This window comes from Lycium ferocissimum, chromosome 11 (assembly GCF_029784015.1).
Source record: "Lycium ferocissimum isolate CSIRO_LF1 chromosome 11, AGI_CSIRO_Lferr_CH_V1, whole genome shotgun sequence".
NCBI classification, from domain to species: domain Eukaryota; kingdom Viridiplantae; phylum Streptophyta; class Magnoliopsida; order Solanales; family Solanaceae; genus Lycium; species Lycium ferocissimum.
The window spans coordinates 26,184,542-26,198,692 of NC_081352.1; the positions used below are offsets into that span (position 1 = coordinate 26,184,542).

At 35.4% G+C, this 14,151-nt stretch overlaps 1 protein-coding gene across 1 annotated transcript; it reads right to left on the reverse strand.

Moving 5' to 3' along the window:
- Positions 1-1,485: 1,485 nt before the first annotated feature.
- On the reverse strand, positions 1,486-10,362 carry LOC132036183 (oligopeptide transporter 7-like). Its single transcript, XM_059426449.1, has 8 exons — positions 10,097-10,362; positions 8,785-9,054; positions 7,862-8,091; positions 6,999-7,096; positions 5,077-5,646; positions 3,904-4,159; positions 3,159-3,341; positions 1,486-2,639 (listed from the first exon to the last, which is right to left on the reverse strand). Exons 1-8 carry the CDS (start codon positions 10,143-10,145, stop codon positions 2,025-2,027), a joined length of 2,271 nt encoding a protein of 756 aa, XP_059282432.1. The 5' UTR covers positions 10,146-10,362; the 3' UTR covers positions 1,486-2,024.
- Between the last annotated feature and the right edge of the window lie 3,789 nt (positions 10,363-14,151).

Consider the following 14,151-nt stretch of genomic DNA (forward strand, 5'->3'; position numbering starts at 1 on the left):
TAAAGGGAGACTTTTGAATTTTGTGATCCTAAATTAACAATACGTACAATATACTAAAATGTCCTTTGTATTTTGTGGCTATAAACTTACGAGTTAGAATATTTAAATTGTCAACTTACTAATTATAGAAAGAAACACTCTTTTTGGTACACACCAAAAAGAAAAGTAAGATTAAATTGGGACGGAGAGAGTATATATAAAAAAATTACATTATTGGTCCTTATGTTTGAGGGTGTATTCAAAATAGTCACCTAAGTATGTACTGAACAATTTTGGTCCTTTAAGTTTGTCAAAAGTTAACACTTTAGTCTTCGTCAAATATTTTTAAACTTTGTTTATTAGATTTGATGGGAACTATGAAAAAAAAAAAAAAAAAAAGGAAATTAGGGGAAACTCAAAAGGGAAATTGGCAAATTAAAAGGGCCAAAACTGTACAGTATATACTTAAGGGACTTTTAGAGTCTACCCTCAAACATAAGGGGCTATTTTGTCATTTTCTCTCTGTGTACAAAAATATACATTATAGGTCACTTAAAAAATAAATACACGTAACTGCTATAATCATCAAAGATTGAAGTGGGATGGTGACTAGTAAGTACGCCTCAATCCCTACCTAGAGGTCCCGGTTTCGACTCGCAATAGAATCTCCTTTGGTTGAGATGGTAAAGAGAGTTTTATTTGGAAGTTCTTGGCGCAAGTCCCGATTAGACAAGCCCTGAAATAAGTATTGGTCACCGAGTGAGAAACAAAAACAAAAGAAAGAACAACACAACTATGAAGGGTCTCATAAATGAAAATGCGAGGTGAGGCAAGCTCTTGACTGATGAGAAGCTTGCTCGGCTCGAGTGTATCTCGCGGCATCTTGGGCAGCGAACTACTCGTGGCGCGATCCGAACACTTCACTGAATCATTCAATAGGTAGTAGCAATGGGCAGTGTGTACAAAGGGCACGTACGTAATCAATGCAAGCCGATGACTCGCGCCTATCAGGAGATTTTTGTTGAAGACCAATAATTACAAAATTAGGACGAAGTTAGATTGCACTCGTGTGTTAAAATTACGCACATTGCACCGTGAACTTATGTAAGTTAAATTCTTTGGAATTTTAGATTAGACTCTAGTTAGACAAATAAGCTTTTGTGTTAAGCTAGCTCATTGCAATGGTTGTTCAATTATTTGAATTGCTCTGCTCAGTTCCTTACTATAGTCTATAGATGACGAGAAGATTAAGAAGGTTATTCAACTAGAGCCAAAAACACTAGGTGACTTCGTTTCATCTGTCCAAGTCTTGGTGGACAGAAATTACCCACTACATGTACAGGTGAGAGGCAGCAAATACAATGTGAAATTATCGACGTGCGCGCAAGCAAGCCAAACCACCACGAGTATCCAAAAAAAAAAAAAAAAAAAAGGTTAAGAAAGTCCGAAAGCTTCTGAATATCTGTAGTTGCTTGCACTTGTACACAGATTCAACCAAAAAAAAAATGACAGCAAGAATCCATGTTTCATTGGCACTTTTTTACAATGTTCTACAAATCAAAGGGAGTGTAAACTGTAAAAATCCATCAATCAGACAGTACAAGCTTACATGGCATTTTCTTGAATTAGGAGTTCCTGACTTAAGTTTGCAATTGAGACCAGGAATTGCAATGATCAATTGACCATCACAACATACACTACCATACAATTTGAGATACACATTACAACTAGGCCTTTAACATTTCAAGCTACTTTCAAATGATAAACAAGGCTCGTGAATTTTCGGGACAAACTTATGCAAGAAAGCCGAATATTTGCACCCAAATGAGCTCAAATGTTGTAAGAGAGATGACAATTACCATCTCCATCAACCTTGTGATGAAACTGAACTCCAGTAGTAAAAGGGTGAAAGTTGCAGAACTCCTCACAATAATGAATTCCAAAACAATGCAAGGACTACTAATCTACATCCATTTACAAACATATACACCAAAAGAATAATCAAACGCCTGGAATAAGTCCAGACACATCTTTTCACTGATCACTTAAAAAACGGGGCATCCTTTAACCACAACCCCTTCAGCAGTCGGACACTTAGCCAATGGGCATCGATCTGCATCACTTCCCCACCAATCAAGCCTAACATGCTCCATTCCCAAGCATAAATACAACAACACCCCCATGAATGCTAATCCAGCATCTAACGCCCCAGATAAAACATAATTGTGACGACTCCACATTTTCCTATAGTATCTATAACCAACAAATCCAGAAAGAAAAGCTATAATGATCCAACTGTTGTAGTTAACAGAAGTAGCTGGTGGCATATTGATTATCCCAGCTAATAGCACAGGCACTGTGATTAACCTGATCCACTGCTGGTTAGGAAAACTCTTGTGCGCGATCCAAACAATTACAGGAGCTATAGCTCCGAATAAGAAAGACCAGTTGAGGGCAGAGTAGTGACCAAGGTTTCCAAAAATTCTTTGCGGCCCTATCAAACCCCAGATGACTGAGGCATCATAGAATACATGATCGCCTGGGCACGTCCACGGGCTTCCAGGAGGAAGCAAAGCCCTGTCACAAATATCTGGGACGGTTTCCATAAGCCACCATGCTGTTCCAAGATGCACTAGAGCTGATATCAAGGTTCCAACAACCTGATTAAAGAGTTCAAAGCACAAAGGTTACGGTTCGCAACACTTATCTATTCAACCAGGCACCCGGGCTAGTTTCACATGCCAATACATCAGAGTCTGTTTCGCCACGCTGCCAAAAACTGCTTATTTTGAGAAGTACTTCTATCAAAGCAGCTTTTCAGAAAAAGCGCTTTTGGAGAAAAGCAAATTTGGTTTGACTAGTTCAGTTGAGAAGCGTTTTTTTCAGTAGTTGATAAGTAGATTGTGTTTGTCTAATCTTAAAAAAAAAAAATGCTTTTGAGCATCAAATTATAAAAAAGAACAAGTATCATGGCGCATTTTACTATTAGGATTGTTTAAACAGAGACGTTATTTTAAATATTTATTATGAAAGCCCTTGAAGTTATGTGAAAACATATTAACTTGTAATTTTCCTAGAAATACTTTGTTATTCCAGAGAGGGAGAGGAGAAATAGAGGAAAGGAACTATTGGTCAAACAGGCTCCGAATTTACAGATGCAGAAGGAAAGAAACGCCCACCTGAGCCATAAACATTGCTCTGGGAGGAATCTTCATGTAATGTCCAAGCTTTAAGTCTTGTAAAAATGTTAGTCCCTGCTTCATGCTGATGTATCCGTACACCTTAAAGCACATGTTAGCTACTGGATATCCGGGGTACAAGTACCCAATTATGTACTCCGTTATCACATTCAAACCAGGAGTCTGCAAAAAAGATATTGGAAGGTTAGAACCAGAAAGAGTTTCATGTGGTGTTTGAATAGAAGATAGCTTATATATCTTCATGTAAGACTGCATTGTGCAAAATCCCGATGCTCTCATCTAGAGTATGCCAAATCCAAAATCAACTACAATCCACAAGAGAGATACCAAGGTAGTACAGTCAAACCTCTATATAAAGGTGTCGTTTGTCCGGATACTTTTTGGCTACTACTGCGAAATGTTGTTATCGAGAACATATAATATACTGTAACATAACATGAATCGGTTCCAAAGGAAACTTGGCCATTATAGTAAAATGTTGTTATAGAGGATGACTGCTATAGAGAGGTCTGACTGTACCTGAAAAAGATGCCAGTTTTTTTTTCCTTATATAAGTACTAATCCCAGCTTATGTATGGCAACATATCCCTATTACTAATGGAATAACCCATAGGATAGGATGCAATCAAAAAAAAAGCTAGTAATAAACCACAGGATAGGATGCAATCAAAAAAAGCTATGGATGTTTGCAAACAGCTATGAAACAGAATGTATAGCACATTACTTGGTTTGTGGTAGCAGTGATGACTCCAACTGGAAGGGTGAAAAAGAAAGCAAGAAAACATGCCAGCAAGACGCCCCACCATGGTAATTGGAGCTGCGATTTGTAATATTCACATATAACCACAGTTGCAACAATATTTACAAGGAGAATGCTTAAGAACCACCATTCAGGAACTTGCTTGTACTTTCTCATTAGCTTTGTGTGAATATCCATTTTCTTCTCTTGGAAAGCAGACTTGCTCAGCTGCCATAGATCTCTACATTCCCAAATTCAATGAGTTGATATGTCTTGTGCACTAAAGCTAAAACTAGCTCAATACTTACATTAGGAACACAGATAGACATAGTACAACAATGCAAAGTTCCAGTTATCTTTTTTTACACATTAGGAACACGGAGAAGTTTTTGCCTTTTTACTTCCCTCAACAAGATGAAGAGAGAATCATTTAGAACGAATTCAAGGAAGTCATTTTCTTTAATCATGTAGAAAGCCGTATTACAGATTTATGAGCATTAATGTGTCGAAAGCTATTTTTAGAAAGTTTTGTTTTACTTCGTTTTATCCTAATAGCACTTATCTTTTCCCCACCCCTGTTACTTTTTCGCCTCTTTCTGGTGCTAGATCAACTTCACTTTTAAGGTAACACCATATGCACCTAAGCTTTAAATGGAGTATTAAATCTACAGAAAAGGTGAAACTTCTCATACTTAGACAATTCAGTCCATCAGCAGCAGCCTTTAAATTCCAATATGGTCTGGCATCTGTAGCTGTCAATACAGCTTTTGCCAATAAAATGCACAAATGTTGTTTGCAAATTACTCTTTGATTGGTATGTCGCTTGCAAATTGTTTTTAATCACAAAATGAAAAAAGTGCTTATCTGATTTATCCTGATTTAAATGCTTCAGCATAGAGATTACTCTATCGACAAATATTAACTTCGGTGATACCTGTGATTATACTAGTTGTTAAGTGTATAGCAACCTACATACTAAGCTATTTCTGAAACATTGCAACAAAAATTCTTTTCAATCTTTGGTGACAATTAGATGTGAAGTGAGTTGCACCAAAAGCACATTATAACATTGTAGAAATATAGACATAAAGAGTCAGATACATAGAATAGAATAATACAATCTGCAAAAATTATCATTTGTCCAAGATCGCAACTTACCGTCCATGGAAGAGGAAGACATGAACGACTGTGGCACTAAGGCACGCAAAGCTGAATGCATAAGTCATTGAAAAGAAAGTGCTGAGATAGAGAGGGCCCTCACGATCATAAGCATTGAAATCAATATGGAAATTTGGATCAATAATGGCTGAAATATTGTATTTTTGACCATCTGATGTGAAGAGGCCATCTGAGAATATCGGAAAGGTCTTGGCTTTGTACACATTGGACCAGTACATAAAAGGTGTAACAACATACATTATGAGAAAATATCCAGCAGCTATGTTTGCAGTGGCGAACCACGGGCTAGCTAGTGGGCTTCCAAGATAGGAAGATATACTAGACCAATCGAGTCCAATGGCACCGATTCCAAGACCATGAAGCCCAGAACCCAACTGTTGGGCAAGGACAGAAGTTGGGTATAACCAACATAGCCAGGAAAGGGAGCTTAGCATTGGGAAAAGGTAACCTGGAAAGACATAGTAAGCAAAGCTACATAAAAAGGCAATGAGGAAGAACTGGTTTCGTGTCAATTCTTTCTTGGCTCTCTCTTCTTTCTCATGAAGTGCCCTGCCATTTTAGAAGTGAAAACCTCTATAAGCATATAAGTCATAACCACCACTGCAACAGCATATTATGTGTTTAGAGTTCTCTTCTAAGTTCTAAGTACCACATGTTTCAATGCATGAAGGGAGCTCAAGAACTTTATATAACAAGCTAAATAAAAGCCAGTAAAGTGGGAACAAATCAGTGCTTTTAATATTTTTTTTTGTAACTTTTTTGGCTTCAGTAATATAATGGTGAAAATTCTTATCTTGCCCCTACTTGTCTTTATCAGTTGGGATTGGCCAGTTGAGGCGCTGAGAAAACTATCTTGAGAGAAGATACCTCACTTATAAAGATAATTAACTGATCTACTGGAATTTATGTAAATGCTAGCCAAAGCCAAGTGACTTATTCGCGTAGCACAGCTAAACTTGCTTTTTTTCCTTTTTCCTCTTGACCTTAAAAGATTTATTTCAAGCTCCTCCATCACCAACCAGTAGATTGAAGTTAAAATAACATAGAGATTAAGCGGGAATATTGTTGATCCTCCTATAGTTGGAGGCTATGTTGCTCGGACTTTTCAAAAATATCGACAGGTGCGTGTCGGACACTCCAAAAGTAGTGCATTTTTGGAGAATCCGACACAGGTGCGGCAACGAAAGTAAAGAGTCCGCGCAACTTACGTTGGAGGGAAAAAACTTCAATGACCGTGATTCATACTGCACAAATACAACCCTCCTTGTTATGACAAATTATGAGGCAAGTTCGACCACTTGGATATGGTATCCTCCTAACTCCTAAGTGTAATGGACGTCATCAACCTAAGCCATGTGCATTCTTGATCACCCAACGAGCCTGCTCAAGTAATTTTAAATGAAAGACTTGCTGATTACATGGGGAGTCAATGGTTTGTAATACTTCCTACTCTCAATGTGTCTGGCATGATGGAAGTTATTTGTCATGGAAAATATTTTCTTTGTTTAGTGAATGAAACATATTTTCTAAAAGAATATGGACTATATATCGAAGATTTCACAACTACATATTGATGTCCTTGGTTGGAGCAAGTAATTTCACAACTGAATTCATTTCCCTTTGCTAGAAAAAAGGATAAATCTTTCAGTAATTAAACACCATAAAATGTTCTCATGAAAACTTTTTATTCTTCTGAAATAGCTTCTGCAATATCAAATACATAAGTGCTTTATCTCCAAAAAAAAAAAAAAAAAAAAAAAAACAAATACATAAGTGGAAAACTTTTCCTAATAGAATCTCTTCCCACTAAAGATATGTCAAAGATTCACTACTTAGCTAGTTGCCACGTGGCAAAAGCCCATTAATGTCCACACGATAGCTTAAAGTGGATTGTTACGTACCTGAACAGAGAGACTTGAACAAGATTGTGGGGCCACCACATAGCAGCAGGCTCCACCAAATACTTCCTAAAAATCCCGGCCCATCCAAAGCCCAATACCTGCGTCGTCGGAACCACAATCAACGACCAGCACGGGTACGAACAATCTCTTCACATCGTAAGTACCTAGTCTTTAATATAATTTTTCCACGTGATAAGGACATCACGTCGAGGATGAGTCTTTTTTAACAAATTATAAAATGATGGGCCTTTTTTTTTTTTTATCAAAATACTATAAACTTATGAGTCCAATTTTACATTTATAAAAAATTGAAATCACGATTTTGGTATTCCAAATTTTGGAGAACTTGGATTTTGAAATCATGATCATAAGTTGAATTAAAATTTTGTGCAAATTTCATAAATAAATGCTGACTTTAAATCAAAATATGAAATCATGCTTCCAAATTCTATAGCCAAACGCCTACTCCTAATGTCCCAATTTATGTTATTCACTTTTAATTTTTAGTCTGTCAAAAAAGAATGATACATTTCTATATTTAGATTACATGCTTCTGATTTGTAATAAAATAATTTACAGCTACACAAATATTTATGGCTTATTTTAGATCACAAGTTTAAAATATCTTCTTTTCTTTCCTAAATTGTATGTTAATCAAACTATATCACATAAATTGGGACGGAAGGAGTACTATGTTTCACTCTCAAAATTTTAGTTCTAGTTCCTGTCTAAATACAATTTCAACTTTCAAATGCTCTTTTTAACTTCACTTCAACTAACCATATGCAAATGTCTAATTTTGTTTTTTTTTAAACAAATTTGGAATAAATGACAAATTAGTGTTAATTATCAAAATACTATACCTGTGTCGTTAGAACCACAATCAACGAAACCCAAAAAGTCAACGTCCTCTTATAGAAAACCTTGACCGCACTAACAATATGAATAGCATAGGGATTCCCAGCACCAGAGTTGGCGAAAATCGTAATCAATACATGCTCTTTCACATTGAACGGCCCTGGATTCAGCGTAAATTCGAATTTCCTCCCTTTGAAAAAAACTCGATTCGGGATCGTCATAGCCATGAGGTGACCTAAAGCAAAATCAGAAATTTCGTTAAGGGACCCGTTTGGTCATGAGAATTATTCACTTTTTTCGAAAATTATTTTCACTTTATCTGAAAATCAGCATTTAAACATGAGAATTTTTTTTTCCCGGAAATTCTTTTCACTTTATCTGAAAATCTTTGGGCACGAAAATTTCAACTACAGTACAACTTTGAAAAACACCTAAAACCATATTTTCACTTTCAATACATTCAAACAACTAAATATCTTTTTGGAAGAATTGTAATCAAACACAACTCATCTTCAACTCCAACTTCAAAAATTTCAAATAAAGCGAAAAATATTTAGTTTCTATGGCCAATTGCCTACCTTTAATATATACTCCATGTGTCTCAATTTATGTGGCACCGTTGAAATTTTGAGATTCAAACTTCTAAACTTTGATCGTGAATTCAGAAATAGAAGATTTATGTTTTTTGAAATAAAATTTATATATTTAGAAATTACATAAAAAGTACTATAAATCATCATAATTAATAGCTTAAAATATTTAAAAGTCATATAAAAAATTTAATTTCGTTACTCTCGAAATTCCAACCGTACCACGTAAATTATAACGGAGGGAATAGTAGTTTTGATGTAGTATAATTTTCTCTAACAAATTATAATCTTCTGATAAGGGTGTCCAACTAACCACCCTTCGAGTCTTCGCTACTGACCTAGAGGAACCACCGCGATTTGAGCAGAGATTGAGCTGATGGAGAGCGGTTCACGGCGGAACCAGAAGAATTGGTTGAGAAATGAGAGGAGAATACAAGCTAGAGTTCCAAGAATCCACATTCGGAATGTAACGACCGGAAGTGCTTGGTCGTCTGTGATTGGAACAGTAAGTGCAACTTGCTCAATTGGTGAGTTTTCAGATTGAGAAGTACTGCTTGAGACATCATTGCTGTAATGTGAAGATACCTCCTTCTGCTTCTGCTTATCAACTGCAACATTTGCATACCCATAGATTCAAAATTGTAAGTTAAACAAAAATGTACTCCCTCGGTTAACTTTTACCTGTCCAGTATTTTAAAAATAGATTTTCACTTTTACTTGTCACTTTTAGCATATCAAGATAAGACAATTTATTTATTTTCTGTTTTTCTCATAGTATTAATTACTCACTTCAAATCTTTTTTGAAATCCAATAAAAATATGTACCAATTAATATGGGTATATTGGTAAATTATGCACTTCATTTATTATTTCTTAAACAGTGTGAAAAGTCCAAAGTGAACAAGTAAAAGTAAACGGAAAGAGTAATAGTTTTTTCAAATTCCAAAAGTTTGGGGAAATACATAGGGTAATTTAGTCAAATGAGACTTTCATCTATGCCAATAATTAGATTTCTTAATGGGTGTGCTACATTCCAAAAATTTAATTATTTAATGGAGGAAGTAGATACAGAGTAGTTCCGTGTACTAAGCTTCCATTTGAAATTAGATACTTTTTTCAATAAAAAAATTGAAAATATTATTTCTTCTTGAAATTTGATCAGTTTTTTGAAAAACATTCGAAGAAAACTTTTCAAGTTTTAAAAATTGGTTTGGATCTTCCACTCAAAATAACGCCAACTTCTTTTTCAAGCAAAATGCATATCCAAACATAATTTTAACTTCCAATAACTAATTTTGAAACAACTTCAAAAACTTTTTTTTTTTTCAAATTTAACCAAATATATATATGTCCAACTGCCAGCTAAGTCTGCACATATTTCCTAAAAGCCAAACCACATAATATGAATGTAGCAATATCATCAATGGATTTAACTGAACCACTACTTTCAGCATAGATATATGTATTGCAAATCACAAAAAAAAAAAAAAAAAAAAAATGAATTCATAATTTCAAAAGTAATAAATACATAACCATCAAACTTAAATTTTGAATCTGCCTCTACCGCCTCTAAGAAGATATTTCGTGGAGATGTAGAATAGGGTGAAGTGAAAGAGCAACAAGGATAAGTAAGAATTCATGAATGCTTACTAAGTGGAGCTGAGATTTCTTCATGTGTTTCTTCTTCATGGTCAATCATGATTTTCCTCTATCACTATATAAAGTCAACGTACTATAGTGAAGGATTTTGTATTAGATTCAGATTCAAAGTGAACAAGATAAAGAACATGAATTTATGTTGTAAGTGCGTACAGAATCTGTCAATGGAATATTTATGTTGTCGGAGATGAGATGAAGTGGGTAACATGTAAAGTTGAGAGTTGTTGAAGTCAGCAATGGAGAGAATGAGATTCGTGGGGCATTTAATTATAGGTGATGTTTTAGTTTTAAAATTGAAGGAAGGTGATTCAAGTTTTAATTATTGAGTAGAGGTGACTAAATTTGATTAGTGATTAAGGGGTTTTGAACTTGCCCATAGTTTCATTTTTTGACACTTTGGCTCTCTATTTTATTTTTAATATTTTGTCCTCGAGTTTTATTTTTAACACTTTGACCCTAAACTTTACTTTTAACACTTTGCCCTAAAGTTTTATTTTTAACATTTTGACCCAACCACTATAAACCCTAAAATACAAAAATATGGAAAAAAAAAATCCTCTTGTGTAATTTCCTCCATTGTTGTTCTTCCCATCCGTTCGTCGCTTTCTTCTTCTTCTTCTTGGTCCGCCCCCGCTTTCTTCTTCTTCTTCTTCTTCTTGGTCCGCCCCCGCTTTCTTCTTCTTCTTCTTCTTCTTCTTCTTGGTCCGCCCCCGCTTTCTTCTTCTTCTTCTTCTTCTTTATCCGCCATTGCTCAAGAAAAAAAACATCGATTTTACAATTTTTTGATTGAATGTCATTAGTAGCAATCGGCATTACTTCATAAGTGTTTTCGGGTCCATTGGTAAGTTAAACAATCTTGTTTCTTTCAATTGTTCATCCGGGTATAGTTGCCTTATTTGTCGATTTTCCCAGTTCGTAGTTCTATTGATACGATTGTTGCGACAAGTTCTAAGGCGTTGTGTAAGAGCTTCGAACTTTTTGCATCATTTGTTGTAGTCCTAGTGTTTACAAGAGTTGTTGATAAATTATAAAGTTGTTGCAACGATTAGTAAATGCATTTGCAACAATTACAAAAAATGTGAATAAATAATTTACGAAGTTGTTGTACTTTATCATAAGCGTGAAATCATTGGAGAGCTCTTTTTTCCAACAATCGAGTTACTTGTTGCAACAAGTATGATACTTAACTGCATCAATTACACAGCATTGTTGGACATATTTTATTGTTGGATGAAATAGAGACTGAAGCTGTCTCCAACAAATAAGTGAATCAAGGTAACTAGTAACCTAATTGTTGCAACAAGTATGTTATTTGTTTCAATAAGTCACTTAGTTGTTGCATTTTGTTATGAAACATACAAAAAGCGAAGTCGTTGTCCAACAAGCAATCAAGTAGTTGGAACGAGGTTACATACTTGTTGCAACAAGTACGTTAGGCATTCTAACAATTCATATAATTGTTTAATTTTGTTATGAAATGCAGACGGATCAAGTCAGTTTGTCTCAACAAATAAGTGAGTTGTTGCAATACTAACCTACTTGTTGCAACAAGTAAGTTATTTGTTCCAACAAGTCACTTAGTTGTTGCATTTTGTTATCAAGCGGACAAAGCGAACCCGTCTCCAACAAGTTACCAAGTAGTTGGAACAAGTTACATACTTGTTGCAACAAGTACGTTAGTTGTTCCAACAAGTCATATAGTTGTTCCATTTTGATATAGAGACAAGAGACAAAAAGCGAAGCCGTCTCCACAAATAAGCGGTACATTGCAACTAGTAACCTTAGTTGCAACAAGTCGGTTATTTGTTCCAAGAAGTCATTTATAGTTGTGATTAAGTTACTAATTTGGGTCCAAAATTACGGAAAAAACCACTCAATTATGAACTTAATCATAAATTTAAGTGGCCTTTGGGCTTGGGGTGGTCAAAGTTTGTGACCTAGAGTAATTTCAACACTTGACATTCAAGCATTGTAATTACTAGTTGTGACGACTTTGAACATCAAAACTCAAAGTGTCACAAAATTGTGATTAAGTTAACTACTTTGGGTCCAAAATTTATGAAAAAACCACTCAATAATTAACTTAATTATAAATTTAAGTGGCCTTTGACTTGCGGCGGGTCATGGTGATTTTCTTAAAACAAAATATTTCGGGCACCATTAATGGGGGACTCGATAATAATAGGTGTTGATTGCCATGGTGAATGGATCGAGGTGAACAATCGATATATTTGGCGATGGAAGGGTAGTCACATGTTAGAGACGATAGCGATGTATCCCCCAAGAGATGTTGAGTTTGATGCTTTTGTGAACGTAATCATTAACTATTGTGAATTAACTTGTGAACCAAAAGACCTTGTCATCACTTACATGCATAGCTCTTTTGAAAACCAAAGGGTCTTGCCTTTTAAGATAACCGATCGAGTCGTTTTGCGTACTTATTTGAAAGATGTAGCTAGGCCCATTTTAAGGGTATACGTGGTTGGAAGCCCGGTCGAGAACCATAATTTAGCTCAAGACCAACAAGATATTCCAGATAATGGAAGTGCGAAGCCCCATGGAAGTGGGGGTGAGTCGATCCTTATACCCGAACTTGTGAGTAATACACCGTGTCTTCTTGACAATCGTCACGGTCCGGCCCCATGTTCAAGATGATGAAACGAGGTTTTTATAAAGGAATGTCATTCAATTCGCGAAAGTGTGTATTGCTTTAGATGTGAACATACGAAGTGCAAGTGGTGGCCAAGGGATGTGAAGCTTTTAAGTTCTAGCAAACACGGAAGAAGGTGGACAAAGAGGGATATGCGGAAAAACAAATGCTCCTTATGCAAAACAGTTGGCCACAAAAAAATAACATGTCCAAGCCGAAATGCTCCATAGTTGTAGATTGCATTGTGTTGTAATAATAGTTATCTGTTGGATCTTTATGACATTTTAATGTTATTCTTTCTTAACATGGTAATTTATATTGTTGGTGATTATGAACTTGGTTTATATGATATGTTGTTCGTGTTCAAATCACTAATGTGTATATTCTTGTTAATAAATTGTTGTACGAGTTTCCAACAAGTAATGAATTTGTTGCGACGGCTACGTAACTTGTTGGGTTTTATCGAACAAGTAACAGGACTTGTTGCGGCAACTAGTAAGTCGTTGAACATATTACAAAAAATCGGAGTTTTTAAGCAGATGCAACTAAGTTATATGTTGGGTTTTTTCTAACAAGTGGAGTGACTCAAGTTTTAATTATTGAGTAGAGGGAATCAGCCACATTTAGTGATAAACAATTGGAATCGACCACATTTAGTGATAAACAATTGGAATCAACCATATTTAGTGATAAACAATGAAAATCAAACAAGTGGAGTGACTTGTTACGGAAAATGGGTAACTTGTTGGGTTTTATCGAACAAGTAACGAGGACTTGTTGCGGCAACTAGTAAGTCGTTGAACATATTACAAAAAATCGGAGTTTTAAGCCGATGCAACTAAGTTGGGCTTTTTCTAACAAGTGGAGTGAATTGATGTTTTAATTATTGAGTAGAGGGAATCGACCACATTTAGTGATAAAAAATTGAAATCAACCATATTTAGTGATAAACAATGGAAATCAAACAAGTGGAGTGACTTGTTACGAGAAAATGGGTACTAAGTGGAAGCAACCATATTTACGCTCCATTACAACGACGGATACTACTTGATTCACCATATGTAGTGATCAATAAAGGGAATCGGCCATATTTAGTGATAAACAATGGATATCGGCCACGTTTAGTGATAAACAATAGAAATCAAACAAGTGGAGTGACTTGTTACGATAAAATGGGTAACTTGTTGTGTTTTATCCAACAAGAGTAAGGACTTGTTCAACAACTTACTCGGTTTAACAATAGATACAACACTTGCCGCGAATGCTACTAAACTTGCTCCGACAAATACTACATACGATTCATACATATACTACTTGATTCCCCATATTTAGTGATCAATAAAGGGAATCGGCCATATTTAGTGATAAACAATGGATATCGACCACATTTAGTGAT